This window comes from Tetrao urogallus (assembly GCF_951394365.1).
Source record: "Tetrao urogallus genome assembly, chromosome: 13".
Classification (NCBI taxonomy): domain Eukaryota; kingdom Metazoa; phylum Chordata; class Aves; order Galliformes; family Phasianidae; genus Tetrao; species Tetrao urogallus.
This window is the reverse complement of record NC_136826.1, coordinates 5,773,700-5,800,102: the sequence shown is the minus strand read 5'-3', so window position 1 is coordinate 5,800,102 and position 26,403 is coordinate 5,773,700. Positions and strand designations below refer to the sequence as shown.

Here is a 26,403-nt window from a genome sequence, read left to right as displayed (position 1 = left end):
GGCCAGCACTTCTCCCTACACATGGATTTCCACGCTGCAGAGCCAAGGTACCAGCTGTGTCCAAGGGGAATCTAACGATGAAGGCATTCTGCTCAAACGAGACTTAATGAGATGTGGTACCCACTTTTCAGCTTTCATGAATGGGAGCGTGGTCTCTTTTCCAAAAATGAAATGATTCGAAGCCAAAGGTGTTTCCACAAAATGAAGATCTCTGGTACCAACAGATTTTTTGCTTTGGGCAGCTTAGGATCTCTGGGTGCTGGCTGAAAGCATGTCAGAGAATGTAGGTGTATTGCTGGATTTGAGTTTAATTCATCTCTTCTTTCCAACAGCTCAAACATTCTCTACCTTGGAGACTCTTTCTCTCCCTTTTGTTGATAAAGATGAGAAGAAAGTGGAGATTGGAGGATTTTCATTTTATCTTTTTTGGTGTGCTCTGTCTCCTGCTCATAGACGGAGGTAAACTAGAACAAGGAAAACGTAAGTACACTTCTGACAAAGCTTTCGCATTTCCCCTGACCTGACATTTTCCTTCCATTTGACAAACGCGGTTCAGAAAAGACTTCTAAGCAAGAATGTCCTGAACTGTGGAGCTGCATTCAAAGCTTCGTGCTGTTCTTCCTCCTCCTAATCCTACATTTAGTCAAATCAGGTCACAGCCATGTTTGGGGCACATTTTCCTAAAGCCATACAGGTTTATACAGACCATAACACATCGGTTGGAGAATCTGTTTTATTTCACATACCCCGAATTGAGAGAGTGCTTAATTCTATTTTAGTGACCTCTGTAAACATCTGACAGATTATCTGGATTTTGTCCCCTGTGTAAGGCCATTGTGCTGAGCTTTTCAGTTAGTGTAAATCTTGTCCAGGACTGTTCTGTTCTGTTCCAAAAACAATCTCATACGAACTGGATTAGATACATCTTTTGAGAAAATTAAGAGCCTAAGCACAGTCAAAAACTTGATGAGAAGCACTGAAAAGAATACAAACAAAACAAAGGAGTATTTCTACACAGCCTGTCATCTGCGGGAGATGTTAGCACACTTCAGGAAACGTGGCTGGGGGGAGCAGCCGTCCCAGTGAGCGTGTGGGAGCCGCGGCCTGCAGCCGTGCGCTGCTCTGCCCATCTGCCCCAGCTGAGCTTTGGCCTTACAAAGCACTAAGTCCCTTGCCCTTGAAAAGCTGTTCACATTTGGGCCTCAGTGTCAGCAGCTCCTGCTTTTAAGAATGTAGATTAAAAAAAAAAGATTTCATTGCAAAAGGGCTGAACTTAGAGACAAAGCAGTGTGCAGGGATCCTTGTTCAAGAGAAGTGTGGGGTGAGAAATGGCCAGCCTCCGCTTCAGCCAGCCGCTCCCGGGTCCTGCATTTCATTTGTCATGCTTCTTTAGTAGCTTACCTCCCAGTTGCTACTGGTAATCCCTACCTCTTGTTACCTTCTCTTAGCCCAGCACATGTAAAGAATGTTCCTGCTTAGGTTATCTCTTGGATTGTGTTTGATGGCAAATGAATTAAACTGAATTTGGACATCAGTAAAAATACAGAGAACTGCATCCTCTTATTTAAGAGATTTGACTTTTTAATATGCGACTGTAATGTGACAGGGAGGACAGGGAAGTAATTGCTGAGAGGCAGATGGATATCTGCAAAGCTACCTGCAAGATGATGAGTATTTAATGACTACTTTGGAAGCTATTGCATGTGTAAGACAGCACCACTTGTTTTGAAATATGAGGACAAGCTTCTTTTTATCGGGCTTTTAAAATATGGAGATACTGAACATACAGTGTAAATGCAGTGCATTCATATTCCTTCTATAAGTCCCCTTATTTACAAATCTCTACTGTACAACCTCAGATTTTTCTACGTGCAGCCAGTTGCTATGGTTTTGTGATGATGAGATTTAGTATCAACCTGCCTGAGCAATCAAGCACTTCAGTTCTGTTACCTAAGTGGGATGTGAGCCTATGCCTTAGTAGGTGTGAGAATAAACCCACCCTGTACGAACCACACTTTCAGCTATTTCAGGAGTTATAGTTTGGGAATGATGGAAGGCCATTTCATTTATTTTATTTTGAGGGATAAGAAACAATGGCCAAATTAAGAGCATTCAACTTCTAAGTGTCATTGTCCAGGGAAAGAATAAAAAATAATTCTTTACAAAATGTTCTGTATTGTCCACAAAGATAGTTTATAGGTATTGCACCTGTAAAAAGTTCTTATCTATGGAGTGGGATCTTTAATTCGGAGCTCTTTCAATCATTCTCTGTTTTGCAGATTCAGATACATACTGTGTGTTTCAAGACAAGAAGTACCGTGTAGGAGAAAGATGGCATCCTTACCTAGAACCCTACGGACTTGTTTACTGTGTTAATTGTCTCTGCTCAGAGGTAGGACCACTGAGTTACTGATCCTACAACTCCTGCTTTGCTGAATTGACTGGAATCCTCTGTGTCGTATCTACAATTTGACAGAGCCCAGGCCTGTTTTTGCTAGGGGCAGTGATCATGCTGTGGGAAATAGAGGCAGTGAAGGGAAACATCCTTGTGAAGGGAAAACATTAACTGAGAAGGCCAGTGCTGGCAAAAATACTTGTATAGGGCAGCCACAAAAGCTTATTAAGAAGCCACAAGCTTTGTCAATGCTGAATGTTACACCATGAATAACTGGGCCCATTAATGACATATAATACTTGTGCTTCCATCAATACAGAGGGTTATACTGAACCCACATTTCGTTGTGTTCTGATTTACGTACAGTGCCCACATCTTCCAAAGTGCATTTCCATAGTCAGGGTACCTCCTGCCTTAAAGTGTTGAAGAAATAACATGGTAATAATATTTGTAGAACTCTAGGATAAAGAAGAATGAAAAATGAGAATGCGGCACAGGGAGGAGAGAGAACTGCCTGGGAGATGAAAGCACGGGCCCTTGGTTTTACCATCAGCTGGTGTTTGGCACTAGAGTGCAGCTGTCATACACCCTCTGAGTATATCGTACAGTGCTGGGGAGGGACAGAAGAAGGAGCAGAATACATCCCTTGGAGTACTTCATAATGAGTAACACATGAGACACTCCAGATGCTGAGTTTTGTCTGCTGTATTTAATGTGGAATACATTTTTCTTGGCTATTTTCCTCCCTTGCAAGTGTAAGATACTGGGCTCCTGTGCAGCATTTGCTCTGGGGGATCTGCTACTACAATTTTGTGCAGAGATGCACAAACAGTAGTCCCACAAGCTTGGCTGCATCTCACATCTGTGCAGCAGAGTGCATCTGTAAGAGCAAAAGCAATGTACTATGAATAAAAATCCCTGGTTACAGCAAAAAGGAGTTCCTGCTCACTTTTGCTGTTCTACACGCAAAGCTGGAAACTCCCTTGGAGTCAGTGTGTGGTAGAACACTGAATTGCTGGAAGGCTGCGCCTTGGGTGGGGTTGAAGTTCCCTGGAAGCCCTAGAGATCTGTGTAGAAGTCACTGCTTAGTGGTTTTTAGGTAGATGTTAGTCTGGAGAGACGAGGAAGTACATGGAGGGCTCCTCTAGAGAACAGCATTACTTTGATGACCCATGCCCTTTCAGGCTCCAACAAATTGGGATGTGCTTTACCTCTTCCCTTCTCACATGTCCATAGAAGACCAGAGTGACAGTACAGGGCAACAAGGGAAGTAAAGAAGAAAACTTCTTGTGGTAATGATCAGTACATACAGCTTATCAAGTGGTCCTGTACTCTGCTTGCTTGTTCTCTCTGCTTTACTTTTGTTGTACTGTGAGGGTGCAAGATATTACTAGAGCCTATTTCAGCAGTGAGGATGCTGAAGGATCTCTGGGATACAACTCTTAATGCATGGGAGGAAGACTCCAGACAACTGCAGCATCCAGCCATTCTTCTGGGCTTTGTCCCAGCCAGCAGAACTGCCATCAGAACACTGACCTCTATAGATCTCCAGATCATCACAGAACTCTCAGCAGTTCGTAATTTTGACTCAGTTAAAGCTACGTAAAGCATTAGGAAACATCTTATGACATAACATAAGCACAGACCCTAAACCCAGTATTACAGCATAAAAGAATGAGACTACATTGTACACAGCAAATAAAAGAAACCTGAGTGGCACTCAACTATGATTCCCAGGCAGAAAATCAATTAGGCAAAGTATGTATATGGACAGAATCTGGAGCAACAACCTACTCCTTCACACTTCAGAGAAATGCAACAAAATCTCCAGAGGTCTACATAGCCAGGATGAGCAACATTTCATTTGTGGCCTCAAACTCTAAGATCTGTATGATCTCCACACAGATCAAGTAACACCAGCCAGGAAACAGAGACAGATCAGTGTTGTATCTCTGAACAACAGTTAATCCAGCCAGCCAGCCAATACACACCTGAAGTGTGCATGCTTAAGAAAAAAGTAAGACACATTAACTAGCTAAACAGAGGCCAAGTTATTGAGCCTGGGATTTAAAAAGAAAAAAAAAAAAAAAGGCATTCCTGGTTGTGTGTGCACAGTATTGTATTTTAACAAGTTACAATTTATGTACTCAAACAAAAAAAAAATCTAAACATAATTCAGTGTTTTTACTCTGCTCCTCCTTTCTTTCACAAGTACCACCAACTGCCCCTCTTCCCAGATCAGGGGAGCTGCATGCCTTAGGGGGCTGAAGTGAATGCTGTCCACAGTCAACCCTTTCCCAGCCCTTTGCAGCTCGGAAAGAGAGCTGTTACTCTGTGTGCCTGACACAGAAATTCTTTCGTGGCCCTGTCTCACAAAGGTGTGCAGCAGCTGAAGTCCCATAGCAATCTATGGGGCTTGGACTCCCAAATGTCCCTGTGAATCTAAATGTAAGGTCAGTAAAAGTCTGCAGAATTTTTATCACAGCTGAACATGCACAGAAGTAAACGTTCCTCTAGGAGATTTTACAGAACCAGGAAATAAAAAGGCAGGGATGCCACGGCACAGGTCAGGAAAGCAGTGTGAGCCAACCAGCAGACGGAGCCGGCCTTTCTTCGCAGGACAGGCTCTCGGATGATGGTCTGCTGGGCAAGGGTAGCCCTCATCCTGCAAGTGGGCAGAAATGTCTACACATACTAAAGCTAAGGAAGTCTGCACCTCCACTGGGAACATTTCAGTGCTCCACAAGGCACATGAAAATGAAATGGGTTTATTCCCAACACCACGTCAACCTACATAGTTGTAGCATTGTCACAGTATAGTATCAGTGTTCATACTGAAAGATTCTTTTTGCTATAAACAAGAGCAACTCAGAGCTAAATTAGGAAGATGAATTATAGATGGGAAATGGGAATCTGAAATGGATAGTCTTTTCTGGTCACAGATACTGGAGAAGGAAAATTCCCTGTGTTTTAATTATAAATCAAACTTAGATGTGGTCAAATAAAATATTATGTTAATGACATGAATAATGAACAGTATTCCCAAGACTTGCTCATATTTCTTAGAAAAATGGCTACTTACCAACTGGTGCTCTTTGTCTACGGGGGAACCCATAAAATGAAAACAAAAGACTCTCCACAGTTTTCAGGAAAAATTACAGACACTATTGTCTCCTGTGGTCTTGAACTAACCCTCAGTAGGGGATATCTCAGAGACCTACCATTCATTATCTTGTCTTAGTTTTGGAAATGCAATTCCTAAGTGCAATCTGCTCAAAAGAAAACAGAAGTGAAGGTTGTTGCAATCCATTTTTAGGCAGTTCTTCTGATTTTAAGGTTTGTATGTGTTTCTGCTACAGTCTGACCCCCAGCATAAATTCATAGGCAGCTGAAGTAGTCTGGGCTTACAGTGGTGTGACATAAGCCAGAATGCTGTAAAATGGCATTTGTTTTTAAAATAGCCAAATGTGGAATAGATAACAGATTTCTAAGGTAGCCCATTTCATTAAAGTATTGTGTTATGTTCCACCTGCAGAATGGAAATGTACTGTGCAGCAGAATAAGATGTCCAAGCCTACACTGTCCTTCCCCTGTGCACGTACCACAGCTGTGCTGCCCGCGATGCCCAGGTAATTTATGTTAATGACATGCAGTCCTTTCTGAAATAGCTATTTAACGTGCTCAGTAGCAGCAACACGACATGTCTGTGCTGGAAAACTTCTGTGAAGTACGCATCCTTCTATATCCGTTTAGATCACGAGAAGCTTATCCTACAGCAAGTTATCTTCTGTGCTGGGTTCTTTTTAGGAGAAAGGTTTGGGAATCAGGTAAGCCATCAAGCCCAGTCCCCTACAGCTGAGGCAGAAAGTAGCAGGATTTTCATTGATAAGGTCTAGGGACTATCTGCTCCCCACTCCTTCTGTTATATGTAAACTCTCTCACAATAAAACCCCATCCCACACATTTCCTAAGTTTGTGCTTTTGGCGCTTTTCATAAGACCTGGTTATTTGCAATGGTTCTCTCTTAATAAACAATTACAAATTGCTGTGTCAACACACACTAATGCACATGCATTTGTGTAGTATCACTGTACAGCCAGCCTGGTAAAATTTGTGTTCCACATCTCATGTCCAGGCATAGCTTCATTAGTAGGGACTGTTGTAAATCATAGAAGCAGTGCTGTGGAAGTTTATGACTACATAAATCCAATTGGGTACTGTATAGTAAATTCCTCCAGACTGTACACTTATTATAAGCTCATTATTAAGAGCCACTGTATGAAAGAAACTAGGCAGGATCTTTCATGAGGCTGTTACAGCATTCCCGACATGGCCTAATGGCTGGTAGATTTGGCTGGAGCTTTTCCCTAAACGTCTGTCGTAGTGGCACCCCTCATTTCTTATAAGAAAGCATTCATGCAGCATCACAGAAAGGGGTTTTATTTGACTTTCTCCAGAGTGAGTTTCATTGTCTGAGGAAAACAGCTGTTCTCCGACCAAAATCTGGGTGCAGGGGCAGCTTGCAGTGGTGGAGGGAGAGGAGTGCACAAGTCAGGTTGTGTTCGCAGGGATTGCAGTGTATTGGTCACACTTACTGGAGAGCAAATGGCACCCATGAGTAAAGTTCTGATAGCATTCATTTGTCACAACAGTCATACACATCTGTCTATCGGATATACGAGGGCTGCTCCAAAAGTAAGGCCTCCTGTTTTATTATGTTGGCCTGCCACGTCAGAGGCAGATGGTGGTGGTACAGCAGCAGAGGCTGAACTTTCCTGCCAATATCCCATTACATTTTGCTGCCGTGTGACAGATGGCAGCAGAAGGGCAGCCTGACAGAATGGTTTCTGACGTGGAAGTGAGGATAAAGCAGAGGTTTGTCATTGAATTCCTTCATGCGGAAAACATGGCACCCACTGCCATTCACTGATGCTTGCTGAATGTTTCTGGAGACCAAACAGTGGGTGTGAGCACAGTGAGGGGTGGGTGGTGCATTTCAGCAGTGGTGACAGTGAGAGTAGGGCGCTTCCACTGGTGCAGATTAGTATGAGAACAGCATGCAGGCTCTTGTTCATCACTGGTGAACATGCATAGCTAGTGGTGGTGATTACATTGAAAGGTAGTGTTTTGTAGCTAAGAATTTGCTCTATCAAATAGTGTTATTGTGCTCTTTGTATCTGTCGTATTTTCCATGGAAATAAATAGGAGACATTGCTTTCAGAGCCATGTATGTATCAATATCTGACCTAAGTATCTAGAATTGTATTTTAAACAGTGGTGAGGAAGCTCCTCTGATGCCATGACAGAAATCTAAAACGGGTGGATGAACTCTATCCTGGAAGTGCTGCTATCTTTCTGTGGACTGTAAACAGAATCCGAATGCAGCTTTGAACACAGAGATCTACACCATCACTGTATAAAGGTCAGGGAAATCACTCCTGTCCTTCCTGTCATTTATTCTCGCCTTTGTCACAGAGTGCCAAGAGTGCATACACTGTGAGGCAGTAACAGCTGTCAGCACACAAGGCTGGTGTTAACACACACTGCAGCAGCCTGTGCCTTTAAATGCCAGTTATTCGTTCAAGAGATGCAGCAGCTTCCTAAACTAACATGATTAATTCCTGCTCATCAGCACAGAACTGCTTCCCTCAAAACATTTCCTCATGTTCTGTTTCCTTTACATTTAAATCCCAAGCAGTATGTCTTCCCAGACATATTCTGTATAGTTGTTCCTCTGTATAGTTGTGGAAAGCAACCTAATCACATTTACAGAGGAAACAGTTAGACATACATCATAATGAGATCACTGTACCTTAATAGCTTTCTGATCACAAGGCCAGACTCACAACAGGCCTTTCAACAGTGACCTTCTGAGCCACTGATGTACACCAGCAGTGAGCCTGATACCTGCAGTCTGTTTCTCCTGCTGTACTGCTCTTATCATTGGCAGCTGAGTAGGGCAGCTAAGTCTCAGGAGCAGCTCGGAGGCCCCCCAAGAGATTTGAATGAACTTAGCTGCAGCTAGACTTCATCATACTGACTTACTGGGACACTGGTTGCACTTGGACTTGCTATGGGCAGGCTGACTGTTACTCAGGCAAGCTGGCAGTCACCGTTTGTTCAGGATGTAATATTATCATTTTGGGTTGAGATAATTATTGCACATTCTTTGAGTATTTTCGCTCCTCTTATGTTCTGGGGAGAGTTTCATCCTGTTCAACTCTAGATAAAAAATTTCAGCATCTAGTTGATTATAGTGATGATGGTCTAATACATAGGAAAAAAAGGCTGTAAGATAATACATTTCATTTGCCCAACTAGTGCAGTTAGGTAAAATAGTAAGATGCTAGGAACATGAACAACGCTTCTGTTTGCAGATCAAAAGCAGAACTGGCTTGCCCAAAAGCTCCGTCTGTTTTTCCAACTAATCCAGCCTCCAGTTGGCAAGGGAATCATCTAGATACCCTTTATAGCTGTTGGAAACACAATGTCCCCTGAGGGTGATTCATCCTGTTATCCAGAAGAAGAATTTATCCCTGGAGATGCCTGTCTGATTGTTGCCTCCACTGATTATGGAGGGAAGCACAGGCAACTAGGGTATGCTAGATGCTTACTTTTTGCACAGCTAAATATCAGAAATCCCACTCTTGCTATGCAATTAGTGTTTTGGGCAGCAACTGCTGGTTGAGTTTTTGCATATCTCTGTACAGTATTTAGTACTGAAACATAAATGATTCTGGATTGACTGTTTTTGCTTCAGTTGCTCTTTGGCAGTGAACTGTTTGTCTTTTTTTCTGTTTGTGGAGCTGCAAACCTGATACCAATCAAGATTTTAAAACATTCTTCAATAATCTTGTAAGTAAGGGGCCCTGTAAACTCTCAAATCTTTCCAATCAAATTCTTGCTCTTCACAGACTTGAGCTACAATTTGGTAATATATCTGTTTAAATTAATAAATCCAGAAAATTATAAGGATGAGACTTTCCTGAATTCTGACCCACTATCTTCATGCTTAGATTCAAGCTATAGTCTATGTGCTACATGTGACGGGCTGCTGAACTGCCAGCTGGCAGTGGCTCATTACAAAATAGGAGTGCCAGTAAACTTTATTTTTTTTCTAATGGAATCTGTAATGTAGATAAATCTGCACCAATGTGTTAAGCAGAAGATGACCAGGAATCTCTTGTGATTTTAGGGATTGTTTGTATTCTGCTTTCTGCAGTGATTACGTGTTTCATATTTGGATGCTCTGTCTTCGTAAATGTTCATGCCTGATCTGTATAGATATTTCAAGCATTCCTGCACATCTTATGCCAGCTTTCCATTTCTGAGTGTCCAGCACACGATGCCTTTTGTGCAGCATCCCTTGCTATGTAAGAGTTTTACTTGTCTGGTTCCCCAGTTATTTTATAACAGAAGGTGCCTCAGCACTGTCCAGTAGCCTTTCATCTGAATTGCCCTCCTAAATACTCATTACGTTGTGTCACCTGTGTTTCCCCTCAGTTCCTCAAGCTGCATTTCAGAAATGAGTAGTGCTAGTCACAGTCACTCCTTGCTTTCTGCTGGCCTTGTAGAGTGCAACTGCACAAATAACTGCCTCCTTATTTAATCAAGCAGAGGTAATGCCAGGAGGCAGCAACTTTCATTGGAAACTGACCTTCTTAAGCACCTACGCAGAGGAGCTGCTGAAGGGATTCCTTTGAGAAAAGTTGGCACCGCTCTCCCCTTGGAATTCATGTCTCCTGCATCCATAGTGACACTGGACTTGCTAACACAAAGAGATGCAGTGTTTGTATCCTGTCTCCCTGGCACCAGCCACCATGAATCTTAAGGAGTGGTCAGACATATATTATGAAGCATCTTCTACTTTTCACCAGAGGTTTACCCTACCAGCCTCTACCACAGATTCATTGCTAACTTTTTGGTATTTTTTCAATTTATGCTTACTAGCACTGCCAAAATCCAGACTCTGTGTCTTCTATCCTTCTGCAGCTCTGAAAAATATTTTCTTTTACTATCTGAACTGGATTTTTATTATCACACCTTGGCACTAGAACAACTAGCTCTGCATTCATTGAGACTCCTCTTACACATTAGTGAGGCCCAGAAGCATATCACCTGCTCAGGTACACTTTCTGACAACCCACAGTCAGGGTGCTGAGCTGAGCTCAAGAGTGATCCACGCAGGTGGTTTTAAAATCATACATCTGATCAAGCAACAGCTTGAATTCTTTCCTTCTACCTCAGGATTGCTCCTGGCACATCAGGAGAGAGGTGATTTAGACTCAGGGAGATAATTCACTGTCATTCTTAGGGCTGGATCAGCTCTGGAGCTAGAGAGGATTTCACACCTGCTGCCCTCTGCCATGAAAATAAACTTCACATGCAGCTTCTGAAAGCGTTCAGTTGCAGCTGTCTTCTGTCACTACTGTGGACAGTGCTTTTGCAAATGGAACGTTTATTGGAAGTTGTATCACCTCTGTATGGAACAATTGTGACTCAGAGATTTACAGTCTAGGTTTAGATTTGAAAAACACTCTGGAAGATGTAAATACAACATGGAGAATGCTGACATCAGAAGTAAAAATACATGCTGCAGGATTTAGAAAGGGTTTCTATATTCCACTTGCTGGTTTGATTTCTCAGCAGATAAGGCAGGACACTGAGGTATGAATCAGCCCATCTGGCTCGAGTATTTTTTGAGCTTGCTGTCCTGACTAAACACACAGGCTTCCAGGAATGCTCATAATTAGTAACACATTTGTGTTTGAGCTCCTTGGGTACTATGATTTTTCTGTATCAAATTCAAACCACTTTTCTGATGTACTTGTTGTTGTTCTCTAGACACTGAAATTACAAAATGCCAGGTGGCACCTACAAAGAGTTGACTAACTACAAAGGCAAACCAAATTGGGGATCTTACTGTAGTGGTATTAGAACATCACCAGCAGTGGATGAGGCTTTGTCTGCATGGTAACAGCAGCATGACTTTATAACAGCCATTATCTCTGACCTTGCTATTCGAGCCCCTGGAGGCAGCCTAGGTGGGACAGCACAGAACTCACAGCAGTGCAAAATTCACTCAAGAAGCAGAAAAATAAGGCTGCAATGAGCTCAGTGCTGCCTTCACTCAGTTCCTTCCAGTAGCTTCCAGTTACCCTCCAGGTAACTGATACATTGCATTCTGTAGCACCGATATTCTTAAAGACTCAGTCCTGCAACACCCTGCGTACATACTGCACCTTTTGACCTGATATAGATTATATATGTAACCAAACAACCATGTGTATAATACAGTGCATCTTGCACTGTGTTACAACCCAAATCTTCAATGCGGGCAGCTGGAGCACTCTGGAATGTTATGCCCAGCTCCTTTTTTCTACACGACTCTTGTTGCTACCATCTAGCCTTCTCATACAACTAAGTGAGAAACTCAGCCCAGATCTCACTGATGCCACAAAAAGTTTTATTTGCCTCGAATATATGGGTCTCAGTAGGAAATAAGAGTCCATGTAAAAATAGTAATTTAAAATATGTCCAGGTGGTCTCTCACTATCAGATAGCTTTACATGCTGCTAGTAAACAGTTGTTACCTCCCACATGAAATGTATGTCTATTGATGATGCTGTATCATCTGAAATTAGTTGGAAACTCAAACAGACTATTACAGCAATACTCAGGATCAAAAATATTTGAGTAACTTGCCAAACTGCGTATCATCCTTCGACAAATTTTGCCTGAACCAGTATGCATGGTTCAAATACCTGCGCACTTTTTGAGAATTTGGAGATGATCTAGACTTCATGTGTGACTTGTGAAACTCTCTGCTGCCCAAACCAATCTCTGCCCTACCACAGAAGATCTTCAAGGTTCTCTTCTCTGACAGGTTTCAATCACAGAAACCCTTTTCTGTTATGTTAACCTGTCCCTCTAAGTCTTTGGGCAGAATTTATTCAGGAACTGTTCTTCCAGAACAGTCTGCTTTCCATATGATTCTGTAAAGGGATTTGAGACCATTGGTCATGCAGTGATGTAAGGAGTCTCTGAGCCTGTGACCTCCTTTCCTCTATGCAGTAGTAAAAGCATTAAGGGGGAAGGCGACAGGGAGATTCTCAAGAGAAGAGTGATATGCAGATAACATTTCATTCTTTAATGATTCTTAATGAAATTTCAACCTGATAGCAGCAAATACTGTAGTTGTTGAAAGTGGATAGCTGCTGTCTTTTGAGACAATAACAAGTAAAAACACCTTGCAGACCACCCAGAGAGTCAACTGTGAGATGAAAAAAAATCCAACAGAGCATCAATAGTTGTCATTTTGTGAAAGAAATTGTAGAGAAATCTTATCAAGTCCATCACTTGTGATGCCTATAAGAGATTTTGATACTGAATCCTTAGTCCATTTCACACAGGAGGTGGGAGCACAGTGCTTGATGCATGATGGACTCCCAGTGCAGCAGGGATTCAGGAATTGTGGAGAATTTCTGTAGAAGTAATTGCTTGAGAATTACTAAATCTTGGGAGGAATGTTCAGATGAAAAAAATCAAAGACAGCATAAGCATCAGTACATCAGGCACTGGAAGTACAACAGTATAAAAATTGGGTTCCCCTTCACAGAGCCTTCACTTAGCTCAGCTATATTCATCAATCATTAGCATTGGTGAGGTTCAGACATCTAACCTAAGTGTCATCTACAAAGTCCAGTCTATCAGTGATGGAGTAGTGTACCACATGTACAGCTGAAAGTCCTTGGCAGCGTCCCCATACAAAACGCAGTGCTAAAAATGTGAGGAAAAAGAAAACTTAGTGTGCGGAGAAGAGTTCTATGCAGAACTACTGTGAGAATAAAAGAGTAGGGAAACTCAAGGTAATTATCATTGTTAATCAAACAACTGCACTGCTTGGAAGTCCTTCTGGTTTTATTCTTTACCCATTCTACATTGTCCACAGTTATGGAAGCAGCCAAATTCTCTGACAGGTACTATGAGAAGTTAGACTCATGAAAATTTTGACCATTTAAAAGCATTATCCATGCTTGTCCCAATTATTTATCCACAGAATAACATCTAATTTTTCTGCAACAGATGTGTATATAGGACATATAAGTTCATAACCACCTTATCAGCGAGTCCTACTACAACTGTTTTCCTCACACTAACTGGCACTTGAATAACAGCTGGCAAACATATTTCTTTGGAGCTACAGGCACATCTCAAATTTTAGAACGACTGGCCACATTCTCAGCATCCTGCCCACTACTCACACCTTGTCACATGTCTGACACAAGCTTCACTTCATGGAAGAAACACTGCACATTCAGCTCCCTTTCAGTGTTCATCTCCACCTTCCCATCTTACTTTTACTTCAGCATCCGAATGATGCTGGGATCATTCAGCAATGATCCCTTAAGACCTTCGATCCCTGCTTTCACACTGCCTGCAGGCCCTGAAGCTCCACCACTGCCTTCACTACCCATCTCTGCATTCTTCAGATGATGAAGAGCCTAGAAATAACCTGTGACCCAAGCTCTCATTAGTCATAGCACAGAAGGCCCCAGAATATTTATGCTAGCATGTACAGCAGCTGATATAATTAACTGGAGAAGTAATATTATCAATCAATAATCAAATTTCTCCAGTCTGCATTTGGTTCCTCCAGGCTTAGATATGGCTACTCTGCAAAGACCAACAATTTGGATATTCACATCTGGAATCTGAATGACACATAGAATCCTGAACAGTGCCAGAGAACAGTGAGATGTTCTGGTTTTTGCAGGGTCCCAACAGAGGGCTACTGCCAGATAGTTCAAATAAATAGCTTATTTGGAAATAAATGTTACTTGAAAATACAACAGTATAGGCATTCTTGGGAGGCATTTAGTTTTTTCATATTGACCTGGGCTCAAATAATTTTGTTTGATTGGTAATTTGTCTTTGTTACTGGATTCATAAAGGAATGTTTGCTATCACAGCCAGACTGAGGTTATGACTTGTTCCCATTCCATTTCTTTGAACATTAAAAGTTCAAAAAAGTCTATAAATCATCATCCAAAATGCACTAAAAAAAACCCATCTGCACACAAGGATGACCAGACTAGAACTTCCATTCTTTGGACTGATATGATAGGGTAGGGTAGAATCAGAATTTTTCCAAGACAAGTTCCAAGAGCTTCAAAGATGCTTCAGAGAGAGTTCTAAGTCCAGGAAAGCTTAATTCAGTTTGTTTCCCTGGCTGGGAAAATGACAGATAGAGTCATATAATAGTTCAGCTTTAGACCAGGAATTAAAATGGAGCAACCTAGAAAGTGTTTTATGACTCCTTCAGAGTTTTGCTGAGCAGTTTCTTTATGCCACTATAAAAGAAAACACAGGAAATTAAGCTGCAGAAAATATATTAAAATAATGTGAAGAGCTTGACTTTAGCCCTAGAAAGTTCAAAAACATCCAACAGCCTTTGGAGGGTTTACAGTGAAACGACATCTTTGCTTTGAATCTGTATGAAAGTTTATGCTGTCTAGATAAGGTGCTACTAGTTCCTTCAAGCAATGAGTTTCATATACTCTCTACTGGCTGGCCATACTGAAGACTGGCTGTTGCCATTACCTCTGAATTACCTTGGACTTTTTAGAGCTTAACACAGTCCTTGAAGTTATTTTAATGTAAAGCATTTTGTGGCTTAATATCTTTGACACCTGCATCTCTGAGAAGCACATATGGATTTTGTTTAGAACTTGTGTTTGCAGTTTTGGGATAGTGCACAACTTTCCAATCCAAAGTTATTGTCAGCCTCAGCCACTGCTTTAAAAACAATATCACTGCACTGTTGTTTTTTAAAGGGACCTTCACACATCATCTGCGTTTCTTTAAATCGCAGATTTATAAGAATTTTGATGGTGATGCATTCTGAGGGAAAAGGCTGATCCATAGTCTGCTGTAGTCAATCAACAGGTTTCCATTAGATCTGATAGTTTTTTGATGAAGCCTTCTATGAGAACAGATGCGGTTATTGACTGCGATACAATCCTCTCTCTAGAAATGCTAAGGAGCAAGCTAGAAATATGAGACAGAAGATCAAAGAGGAAACTGCCTTTATGCTGTACCACACAGAGTAGGTGTTTGGGCCAAGTTCCAAATCTACTTAGTTCAATGGACTTCAGATCAGACCTTGAGGTGACACATTCATGTGGAGTGGAAACAAAAGTAGTGGAGGGAAGAAATTAAGTAAAGGAATTTTTTATAGAAAGGAAATCCATTTGCTGTCTTACACTGTGCTATAATCCCCCAAGAACCGGTAGCCACCTAATAGCTAGGTGAGCCGCAGGAGGTAACCCTGCACTGAAACAGTGGGCAGCTTTTCTCTCTCTGAAGTTGCCGTATTCTCATGAGATGACGGATAGGGATTTAGTTCTGGTGATAGAATAGCTTTGCAGTATTTTTGTTCTTTACCCTTGTTGACATGATAGTGGTAAGAACACTTGCTCTTTCAGCCTTATACAGCCAGTTTGCAATGGCAGTCTGCCAGTTTAGTTGTGCAGGCTGAAGTTTCACTAACAGCAGATCAGGAAGAAGTAATGCTGATAGGTATCATGCTTTTCTTAGGCAAGTGTATGCACAGATAGCAAGGGAAGTTTGGCAAGTGTCTGGAAGAAAGAAAAAGCATGCATTATCCCAGGTCACCGTGACACTTGTCTTTCACAACACTCTATGCCGCTTATCAAACACAGATCCCCTGTCTTCTCCGCTTTCTTTATCCCCTCTGAATTTGGCTCTCTCTTACCAAGAAGCCCTAAACAATACACACATGCTAAGGTGGCCAGGACATTACTATGGAATGTCTCCTGCACTAAGGGCCTTTCTGGGGAAATGAACCATGCTGGTAGAATAAGAAAATCCACATTCTCAGCTCTGTGCTTTCTTGCAAAGGCTCCTCTGGTACAAATGGATCAGAAGATGAGCATTAACTGAATCTCTGTGTACAAAGCAAACCTACTGCTGTCATTTAACTTCAGTTTTACCGGCACTGCAGGAAAATAGGCAAGTGCTCTGTGTTATACGAAAGCACTGCTATTTGTGAATGAAATGCACTGCATAAATACAGACATATATTATTTGTGTTACCCTTTTCTCATATAAACACGAGGATCTTTTTGAAAAGAATATATTAAAAAATAGTTTGGATTGAACAGGGCATTAAAGTTAGTCCAGTCACCATAGTTGTTCCAGATTTATTTAATGTAAGCATGTCAAAATCTGTTTGACTGTCCCTCTCCTAGCAAGTTGCATAATCCCTTTCTGCAGGATGCTTCCCTCACTTACTTAAGTCTTAGGCTCTGTTCTGAGTTTGTAAGGATCAGATTATCAACACATATTCATTCCTCTATTCCAAACATGTGCCTCACAGAGAATAGCTGTTTCATATGTATAATAACCATATTCCGTTGGCTTATCGCATAGCAGAGGGAAGAGCCTAGTACAGAGGATTTCTGCCTGCAGGCAGGTTTCTTCATCCTCGGCTTGGAACATCACTAGCATTTAGCTTCTTTCCAGGACTGGGAAGCGCTTTGGCTGAACCCACTGGAACACAGATACCAAGGCAGCAGGGGTCAAAGTACTCATTACCGCTTTTTCAGAGCTCTGATTCTGCAGGAGGAAACACAGAATCGTAAAATCGTTAAGGTTGGAAAAGACCTCTCAGGTCATCTAATCCAACCATCCATGTACCACCAATATTGCCCACTATGCCCTGTCCCTGATAATCACATCTACACAGTTTTGAACACGTGGACACTGCTAATTAGAACAGCTGCATGATTGCTTGCATACTATTCCATGTTTTTCAATATTGCTGTCCCTAAATTGAAATTTGTTTTTTTGTTGAATTGTTTGTTAGAGTCCCAGCCTCCAGAGTTACTCACTGAAGAGCACTTCATTTGAGCAGTCAGTCCATAGCGCCACTGGAACCCATTTGAAAGAAATGAACTGATCTGTGCTATGGTGAGAAAGATGCTATACACCATGTGCAAGGTGCAACCTTAGGGCATATTATTACCCCTAAAATTTTAACGCTCTTCACCAGAAACTAAAAAAAAAAAAAAAATTAAAAATGAAAAAGCCAAGGACTGCTTTTGCTGCTGCCAGTCCCAGCTGCACCTTCAGATAAGAGCTGGATGTTGGGGTGGGAGGCACGCTTCCTAGCCAGGACAGAGCTGTAGTCTCAAGTGACAGTGCTCAGGCTGGCTAATTTCAGGAAGTCTTGCTCCACACACAAACACAAAGTGAAATTCACTCTGAGACAGATGCACAACCCCTGCGAATGATGGCCCATTTTTTGAAAAAAATATTTCATTGGCAGAGGAAAACACTGCATTTTTCACTCCTGGAGGCCTCTGGCAATTGTAGGCTGCATTCTGGGAGAAGTGGAAGAGAGCTAGAGAGGTAACAAAGAATGCTTCCAACATCTTATCTGCAGCTCTGTCCTCCCTGTATTTATGCCTCCAGCTCTTACCATGAATTACAGTTGGTGCAAACTGGCTTTTTATTCTACATTGCTGCACTGATTTTTTTCAACTCACTTTGTAATCTGCAAGATTTTATGCAGAAATACACTTCTAAGCTCATGAATAAATGATCCCATTACTGTTTTTCTGAGCTACTTCATTTCACATCTTGGGCCCTCCTGGGATTTGGTCTTCATAGTGCAACCTGACCTGGCTGCTCTATCAGCTTTTGCACTGTGGTAAAGTACCACCAGTATGAAGACTTAACAAGCTAGAATTAGCCCTGAATCTTTCTGCTGATACTTGTGTAAGTTACCCTAGGGAATGGTTTTTCTTACAGGGAACAGACCTTGACTCCATGACAGCAGAAAAGTAACAAACTTTTCTGAGGGAGACCTAGAGGTATGTGCAACTCCTACACAAGCAAACAATGTTCTGAAAACAAATCTGAGGTCACCTTAAGTGCTGCCCGCTGTGTTGGACAGTGTGTGGACCTAAGCTGAGTCAGGTTTCAGGTATTTTTCAATAAGCAAAATAGTGAGAAATACTCTTATACTCTAGTTCTGCTCCGCTTTGGCACCAGAAGTGCTCACAATAGGCACACTTCCAAGAATTGTTTCATTCTGATTAAGGACCTTCATAATTGCTCTTTCTGTGTTGCTTCTGAATAGTTATCCTGCAGTTCTGATGCCAATTTTAAATGTCAGGGCAAGTAATATGCCTTTGCGTGATGTTATGTTGCAATTTGGGGTGACTTGATGATTTCTGTATGGAAGCACAGTGTGCGGTGCCTGGTTAGCTGGTGTCCAAAGTCAGCTTCCTGCACTGGGATACAGCCTAGAGAGCTTTGAAGTAGCTGATGCAATTAAGCTAATTCCTCCAGTTTTGTTCAGTAAGTGTTAAAGTTCACTGGGAATGCAAATGATTATGCAGGAGAGATGGCAATGGGAATACAAGTGATTATGCAGGAGAGATGTCATTGCAAACAGTGGTCCCTGAATTATAGCAGGATTCTATTTCTTGTCTAGTGAATAGGACTCCAAAACAAATTGCATTTTCTTGGTCTGTGCATGCTTATGCTCCATGTTGATTCAAAAAACATGTTTCATAAAATCCTGTCAGGATTGAAATTCATTATCTATCATCTATCCACTTACAACAGACCAAGGGACTATGTGCAGAACAGTTCCCAGTATGGTAAGTTTCTTAAGGCATTAAACCTCGTGATTAATTTCAGATTGTTTAGCACTTGCTTGTTTTTACAAGGGTGGTTAATAAAACAGACAAACTGCAAAAACCAAGCCAGGCTGAGTGCCTAGCATTTCTGCTTGATATTAAAAGCCCATTTTTTTCAGTAAATGACACTAGGTGACTCTGAATGTTGCAGTTTAAAAATAGTTTCTAAGTCAGCAAGCCAAGAGTCTGTAGGATTTTTAAAAAATGATCTTTGCCAGATGTTCTGATACTAAAATAAGCAATAGTGAGAGTGTTAAGCAAAGTACTAACAAGAACAGCCAGAATATTGTACAAGAAAGTATCCCATGGAGATGCAGTAAGACCCCACAGACCTTACTGAGCGCTGTGCAGGGTGCTGTCAGACCCTGCTAAGCGGTATGCAGAAGCCAGAGTTTTGCTTGCACACCTTTCTTGTCTAATTTGTACCATCTCCTCTTAGGAAGTACACTTGGTTATCATTTCAGTTTAATATTGGTTGCAGATCAGACTTCATATCATAAATAGCTCACTGATTGTCAAGCCATGACTACAGTGACTTTGAGTTGGCTTTGCCAGTTTGTTAGCTAGTTTGTTTGTTAGAAAGTGTATGTGTATGTACAGAAGGATGCAAGTTGCAGGCCTCACTGACTGTTGTAAGGACTGGATCCTGAAGCCCTTCCTCACCTCAAGCAAGTCATCTGCTGGTAACATTTCCCATAAGGTTAGTTTGCCCATGCTTTTCATTGCCTACACAGAAATATTTTCAGTGATGTTGCCACTGATCCAAAGAGCAGGAACTGCCAGTGGAATTTGTCTAAGCTATTCAAGGGATTAGCTGCAGATAACTGATGCTCTTCTGCTTCATATCTAAGTAAGGATAAAGCGTCTCAGGAACAAGTTTTTGTAACAATCCAGGAAGAAATACAGTTGTAAGCAGAAAGGGTAAATGATGCCATTTCCAAAGTTGCATGTGATCCATTGACACTGTTCTGTTGTTCCCAGGAGACTGGAAGCTCCAGAAGCCAGGAAGCCCCTGGAATTCTTGGCCAGGGTCTGTGCATATTGTGCATACAAACTCACCCCCCACCCCCAATTATCTGATACAGGTTTACATGAAAAATCTGTGACTGAGCCAGAAAACTTCCACTGAGCCAGAAGATTTCTGTGGTTTATCAAATTCATATCTGTTACATCAGACTGTTAGAAAAGCATGGGCACTGCACTTCACATTAAGTTAGTGTCCCTTCATGGCAAACTTCTTCCCATATGGTTTCTTCATGCTTCTTGTCAAAAGGACAACATTTCATACAGTAAGCAAGCTATAGCTATGTGCAGATTTAGTTCAGAGTGAGCATTTATATCAGGCTTCACTATAAATCTGAACAGGTAGAAAATCTTGTTCTTTTCTAGATGAACAGTTCCTCCCAATACAAGCTTCCATCTCCCCAGTTGGAATCTTAGAGAGCAGAGTTACAGCAAGCACCTAGGCTGAATCCTGAAGACAAGCTTTCTGTTGGCTTGACTGAGGCCAGGATTTACCCTGTGTGTATGGCACACGAGTGAAAAACAGCCCAGGTAGACAGCAGAAGGTGGAGAAAATCCCAGGTTTGGAATAAAGGAATGCTTGGTATAAGAATTCAAGCATAGTCACCACAGTATCAAATTGCTTTTTAAAATAGAAAAATTTTGAAACAAATTAATTTTTGACATGATTGTATTCTGTTGCCTGCTTGTAAACCCTGAAACCTTCAGCCAGACTCAACCTTTACAGATACCTGCAGGGTCAGTTCAAATCCATAGCAAGTCATGTGCTCAGCCGTGGCTGCACATTTTAGCTCCTTGTTTTTACCTAATGCTAGACCTGTGATAAGTCAGGCTATCCATTTTAATAACTCACAGTCTTATCTTGAACCCTGTAAAATCACAGGAAATGCAAGCATGGCCTGTCAACCTCTATTTTGAAGTCTGTGCACTTGGAGAATAAATGGCAGCCACAGAAACAAAGCCACTTCCTTTTGCATTGATGCTATAACATCTTCAGCCTATGTTTTATATTGCTTCCTCTGACATGCTATGAATGCCAAAAATGACACCACTGAACGTAGTTAATTAAAAGGATTCACACAGATGGTTTGCCCAGTACTTTATGGAGGCAGCTAATTAAACCAAGGTTAGTCAGCACCATTAAAATGCCAGATAAAGCTACAGGAACGGCTGTGATTAAGAAACAAGGTTTACAAACAGGACTCTGAGCAGTGGCACATGTTTGCAGTTAGCTAACCCAGCTCTTACCTACCTTAACTGAGGCACAGAGTAATGCATGCTGATATCAGCATTAATGGCATGATTTTTCAAAGTTCCAACCTGGCACTTATTACAAGAATATACAATGTCTACAATTTCACATTCTACAGGAGAATATGATATGAGGGAGTCTGAACTCTTCTAATTAGCCACGATTCAAAGAGCACTGGAAAAGAAACCAAGGCAAGCCCCAGTTGTTGAAAGTCACTCTCAGAAGCTACACACAGGCATATGATACAAAGCTTCCTTGCAGCTTCAGATGCTGTGTTTGGAGGAGATCAACTGCACTCGTCAGTATGGTCTCTCCAGTATATAACACAATGTATTTTTCTGCAGTAAGAATCACGAGGTCTTGATCTAAAACTTCTAAACCGTGTTCTGTGCAACCAAGTAGCCCCACTCACTTAATGTGCTCAAAGATAATCACATGCACAGGTATGTGCAGCATCAGGACCAAAAACACGGTCTTACTGCCTGCCACTGAAACTGATTTTTCATACAATTATTACATCAAATAAGACTTCCAAATAGCAGTAGAATTGCTTCCCATGTTCCAAAGATAGTCTGGCATACGTGTGTTTTGGGCTGTATGTTATGATTTAACTGTTACAGGCCTAACCTCTGTGATCAACTTTAAAAGAAATCCAGATGAACGAAACTACGCACTCCAAACACCTACTGTTGTTGGCCAAGCACTTGTACGGGTAGCTCTGTTGAACAGGAAAACTTGTCTTTACTAGCATCTGTATCACGATTAAGATACAGCCTCTTGATTCTTGTTACTGAAAGATCTTCCTGGCTACAATAACTCCATTCCCAGCTGAATTGCATAACTGCATTGTGACTCTCCTGGTCCTCTGCTGATCTCAGGTGGCCACCCCACATCATTTCTGATAGATTTCTAATAGTCTCACCTGGTTTTCCACCCCTTCTATGCCGAACCTGATGAGTCTCAGAGAGAGAATTATTGTTACCAAGGAATATATCTATCTTCTGTGTAGACTGTAATATTAAGCAAACAATACAGCAGTAATCCTGAGCTGCTGGCCTGAGCTGGTCCAGAGCAAGCCATCCTATTGCCATCTGTCCTTTTCCTCCTGCAGCAGTCTAAAGCATCATCTTTTTAATCAGTTGAGGAGATTTCTTGTGACCATCTAACCTTACAGTGTTGAAAACTAAGGCAGAAGTCAGAGTAAGCATGAGCTATATAAGAAAAGTTTTGCGATTATTTTTCCCTCAGCCGTTCACCTTCTAATTAGAAAAGCAGCAATGATTCCTCAGCCTTGTGTTTCTTGACTCAGCTGTCATGTACCAGGGCTGTAACCCTGTAATCCAGCTGGAACCCTACAACAGTTCAAGTGTTATTGGAAATAAATTATTGATGATATTGGGACAAATAGAAGTATATAAAGTATATAAAAGAAGTATATAAAGAAAACTTTACTATCCTCCTTGTCTTATTCAAAAGCTGCTATTTGAAGGCACTTGGAGATTTCGTAGTAATCTGAGCAATGTGGCATGTACCAAGGTAAATCTGCAGTAAAATTTACACTCTTCATTCCAGTATTCTGATGTGTCATAACGAGTCTTTGTAAACAGCTGCAGACCACAAGCCATGTCTTTGGACAGGCATCCTACATGGGCACAGCACTGCCCTGCACAGGCTGCATGAACAGGCCCTCACATCCAGGCGAGAACCATCTGTGTTCTTTCATTCCTCCCATAATTTTCTTCCCAGTTCAACTGCTCTTCCAGTTGCCTGAGGTACAGGGGACATCTAGGGTTTGGCAATTCCTTTTTCTGCTTTCTTGTGCTTTCCAAGAAATTATGGTGGTATAACTTCTGAGAACTGGGTCTGTCCTAAAAAGCACCTCTTTATTGTGGTTTCCACTATTTGTGCCTAATAAGACAGTTGCTGAATTTGTTCCTTGAATCTTTTGCTGATGACTTTCAAATTTGTCTTAATTAGAACATGCACCTTGCTATTCCAGAATGTGCATTACCACTGAACTGACAGACATTGCATTTTCATGCCAAGCATGAGTGTCAATGCTTTGTGTAGCATGTTGGAAAGGTACCACTACACATCTCTGATTGCACCAAAATAATGCTGCATTTGTCTCTTCAGTGCTCACTCTGAGAGAAATCAAATATCAGGCCTGGGGCCCTAAATGGCCCCTCATGGATAACTTCTGCCTTTCTCCCACAGGTTCTTTGCTGACCCACTAGATTTTCAAATACTGCAGTATGTGTATGTTCCACAGGCAGATTTGACATTTACAATTTACCAGATAACTAATATCTGATGAAACCGATGTAACAAAATACATGCTTTTATCCAAAACTCTGAATGTCAGTATAATGCCAGTCAGCGTATAATGTCAGTATGTATCACCAGAAAACTCAGCTGAGAAATTTGCACTCTATGGCGGCATAGTTTCTCAAAAAGTAATCTCCCCACATTCATCTGATAGATAATAAAAGGGACTACAGCAGGACCTGAATTTTCAGGTCAGATTTCTTTTACATAAAAGCCCAAACCCACTGAATGAAATTTCAGCTGCATTCCTAGAAATCTGCAGTGATTCTGGCTCCAGACAACAAATACTCCACTGTTACTTCCATAGAGCTCTTGTTCAAAATGCCTCTTCCCTTGCTGAGATGCTAAATTCATGCAAATGCAAATGTATTAGTGTTGGATTTGCTGCCCAATATGTATGGAGTGACTTACATTTCATAGGTGAAGTATAATCCCTTTGCAGAGTTTGTCAGCTGTGTGATGGTTAAACAGTCTAGGGAATGTTTTAACTTAAGATATGGATTATTTTAAGAGTAAGAAGAAGATCTGACTCGTGGTGCAGAACTCCATGTGATCTTGAGTTGAAACAAGAGGTTTTAGGATTGAATGGAAAATGGTATCTTGTGCACTTCATTGTGTGTACTCAGTTCTGCAAACAAAATGCTCTGACTTGCACATCTCACCTTACAGTGTATGTAAGAAAAACATTGGCTTTTGGGTCGCTTTTACAGACTGCCTTTGAAAAGTTTTGCCCATTCTGAAAACAACAACAGCAGCAAAGTGTGAAGGCCATTGGGAACAAACATTTACATAGAACATAGTGCAATTATTCTTGGGCCTGTCCGCTCTTAACAGAGTTCTATCATCAGTTTCAATTCTCCTGTACACCAGAAGGTCTGCGCTGTGAATGGCACAGAAGCAGCTCTGTGCTTGCCCTGTGGTACACCTGGCTAACCTGCAACTAACTCCCACTGCAAATCATTAATAAAATAATACCAGACCTAAGAAGGGGGAAACAGAGCTAGAAATGTGTTCATGTGCTACTGACAGTGGAATTCTGTGTGTATACAGGCCCTCATGCCTTCTACATTAAAACTCAAAGAGCCATGTAAATTTAACAAGTGAGCACGTAACTGCACCTGCTTATCCTAATTGTAAATTCTATGGAAGACAGGGCAAAAGAAAAACACAGCAGCATGGGAGATGGCAGTCTGTGCTGGCCTTCATGATAAAATCCAAATCCAAAGATTAACTGAGACAGTCAACTCAAAAGTATGAATTATGAAAGTTCAGCAAAACAGCAGCATGGCAATTTCACTCATATTTTGTAGCATGACAAAACTTGTCCTTTTATAATAAAGAGAAACGGGGGAGCGGGGAAGCTTTCCTATCCCTGTACTTGTGATATTGCTAGTTGTTAGGACAATTTGCATGAAGTGTTCCTTTCCCATTGCTTTCAGAAGATTCGCTGTTTTCAGTAAGCAGCAAAATCACTGGAAAATCCTGTGAATACAATGGCACCACCTACCATCACGGCGAAATGTTTGTGGCAGAGGGGCTTTTCCAAAACAGGCAAGCAAACCAGTGTGCCCAGTGCAGCTGCTCAGTAAGTACCACAGCTTGTCAGAGCCCTTCTCTGTCTGAGCTTCATTTCACCTTTCCAGAAGACATGGCACTGAAATGCACGCAGTCCATAGCACACAGTAGAGGCTGGGAACTGGGAGTTAATGCAGAAACTCACGAAAGTGCTACAAGCCAGTCCATGGCACCTGGTAAATGCCAGACTGCCTGCTGCTCAAACACAGAGGTTAAAGCTCACCCTGTCAGACATCTGCTGTAGGTAAGCATGCAGTGCATGGCATTTATAGAACATATCACTTCAACCCGACTGGAGAATACAGCACTGAGTCATGGAAAGAAACTGGATTCATTTGGGCTGAGCTGATAAGAGCCCCATGAGCTGGGACTGGACAGCTCTGTAAGACAGCGCCGGGCCCCAGACCCACTCCTGAGGTGCCACCAATTTAAATCCAGCATATTGGAGCAGTCACTCGGTGACTCTTTGGAGGCATTTTTTGAGCTGAAACATCCTTCTCAAACCAATCAGGACCTCTTCTGATCTAATTATTGTTGTATTCAACATTCACAACAAACTGAACATGTTAGGTACTGAACAATTTTGTGTCACTGCCAAGTTCTTCCTCCAGATCAGCCATGTGACATGACTTAGGGAGAACGGGGAAGAATTTACACCAGGTGTAAACATTAGACAGATTTTAAGCTTATGGTAATTGCAGTTCCTTCCTTTCCCACACTTCTTTACCTTTTCTCATTTTGTAAAACTAAGGGACTTCCCTCTCCATGACATACGTTTAAGAACTGCTATTCAGATTCTTCACTGGTTTAATATTCTGAATTGGCTACTTGAGGGACATATATGTAAACATCCATACTAGATTTAAATATGTCCATAAAAGTGCATACATGATACCATACAAATTGATGACTCCTAAATGCTCCTTGTGTTTTACTGGCAGGAAGGAAATGTGTACTGTGGGCTGAAGACCTGTCCCAAATTAACTTGCTCTTTCCCAGTTTCTGTTCCAGAGTCCTGCTGTCCAGTTTGCAGAGGTAAGTGTTACACATGCACAGGACACACATCAGCATGTACTCCTTCCCCTGTCTGTGCACCA

The 26,403-nt window shown here is 41.6% G+C and overlaps 1 protein-coding gene across 1 annotated transcript in view; it reads left to right on the top strand.

The window, feature by feature from the left end:
• Nucleotides 1-383: 383 nt before the first annotated feature.
• CHRDL1 (chordin like 1) overlaps nt 384-26,403 on the top strand; it is a gene marked incomplete at both ends in the record, with an annotated part of 36,587 nt that continues 10,567 nt past the window's right edge. Inside the window, 5 exons of the mRNA XM_079542124.1 lie at nt 384-480; nt 2,280-2,392; nt 5,931-6,024; nt 25,171-25,316; nt 26,248-26,341. Coding sequence (XP_079398250.1) covers nt 384-480; nt 2,280-2,392; nt 5,931-6,024; nt 25,171-25,316; nt 26,248-26,341 — 544 coding nt within the window. The remainder of the gene's footprint in view (nt 481-2,279; nt 2,393-5,930; nt 6,025-25,170; nt 25,317-26,247; nt 26,342-26,403) is intronic.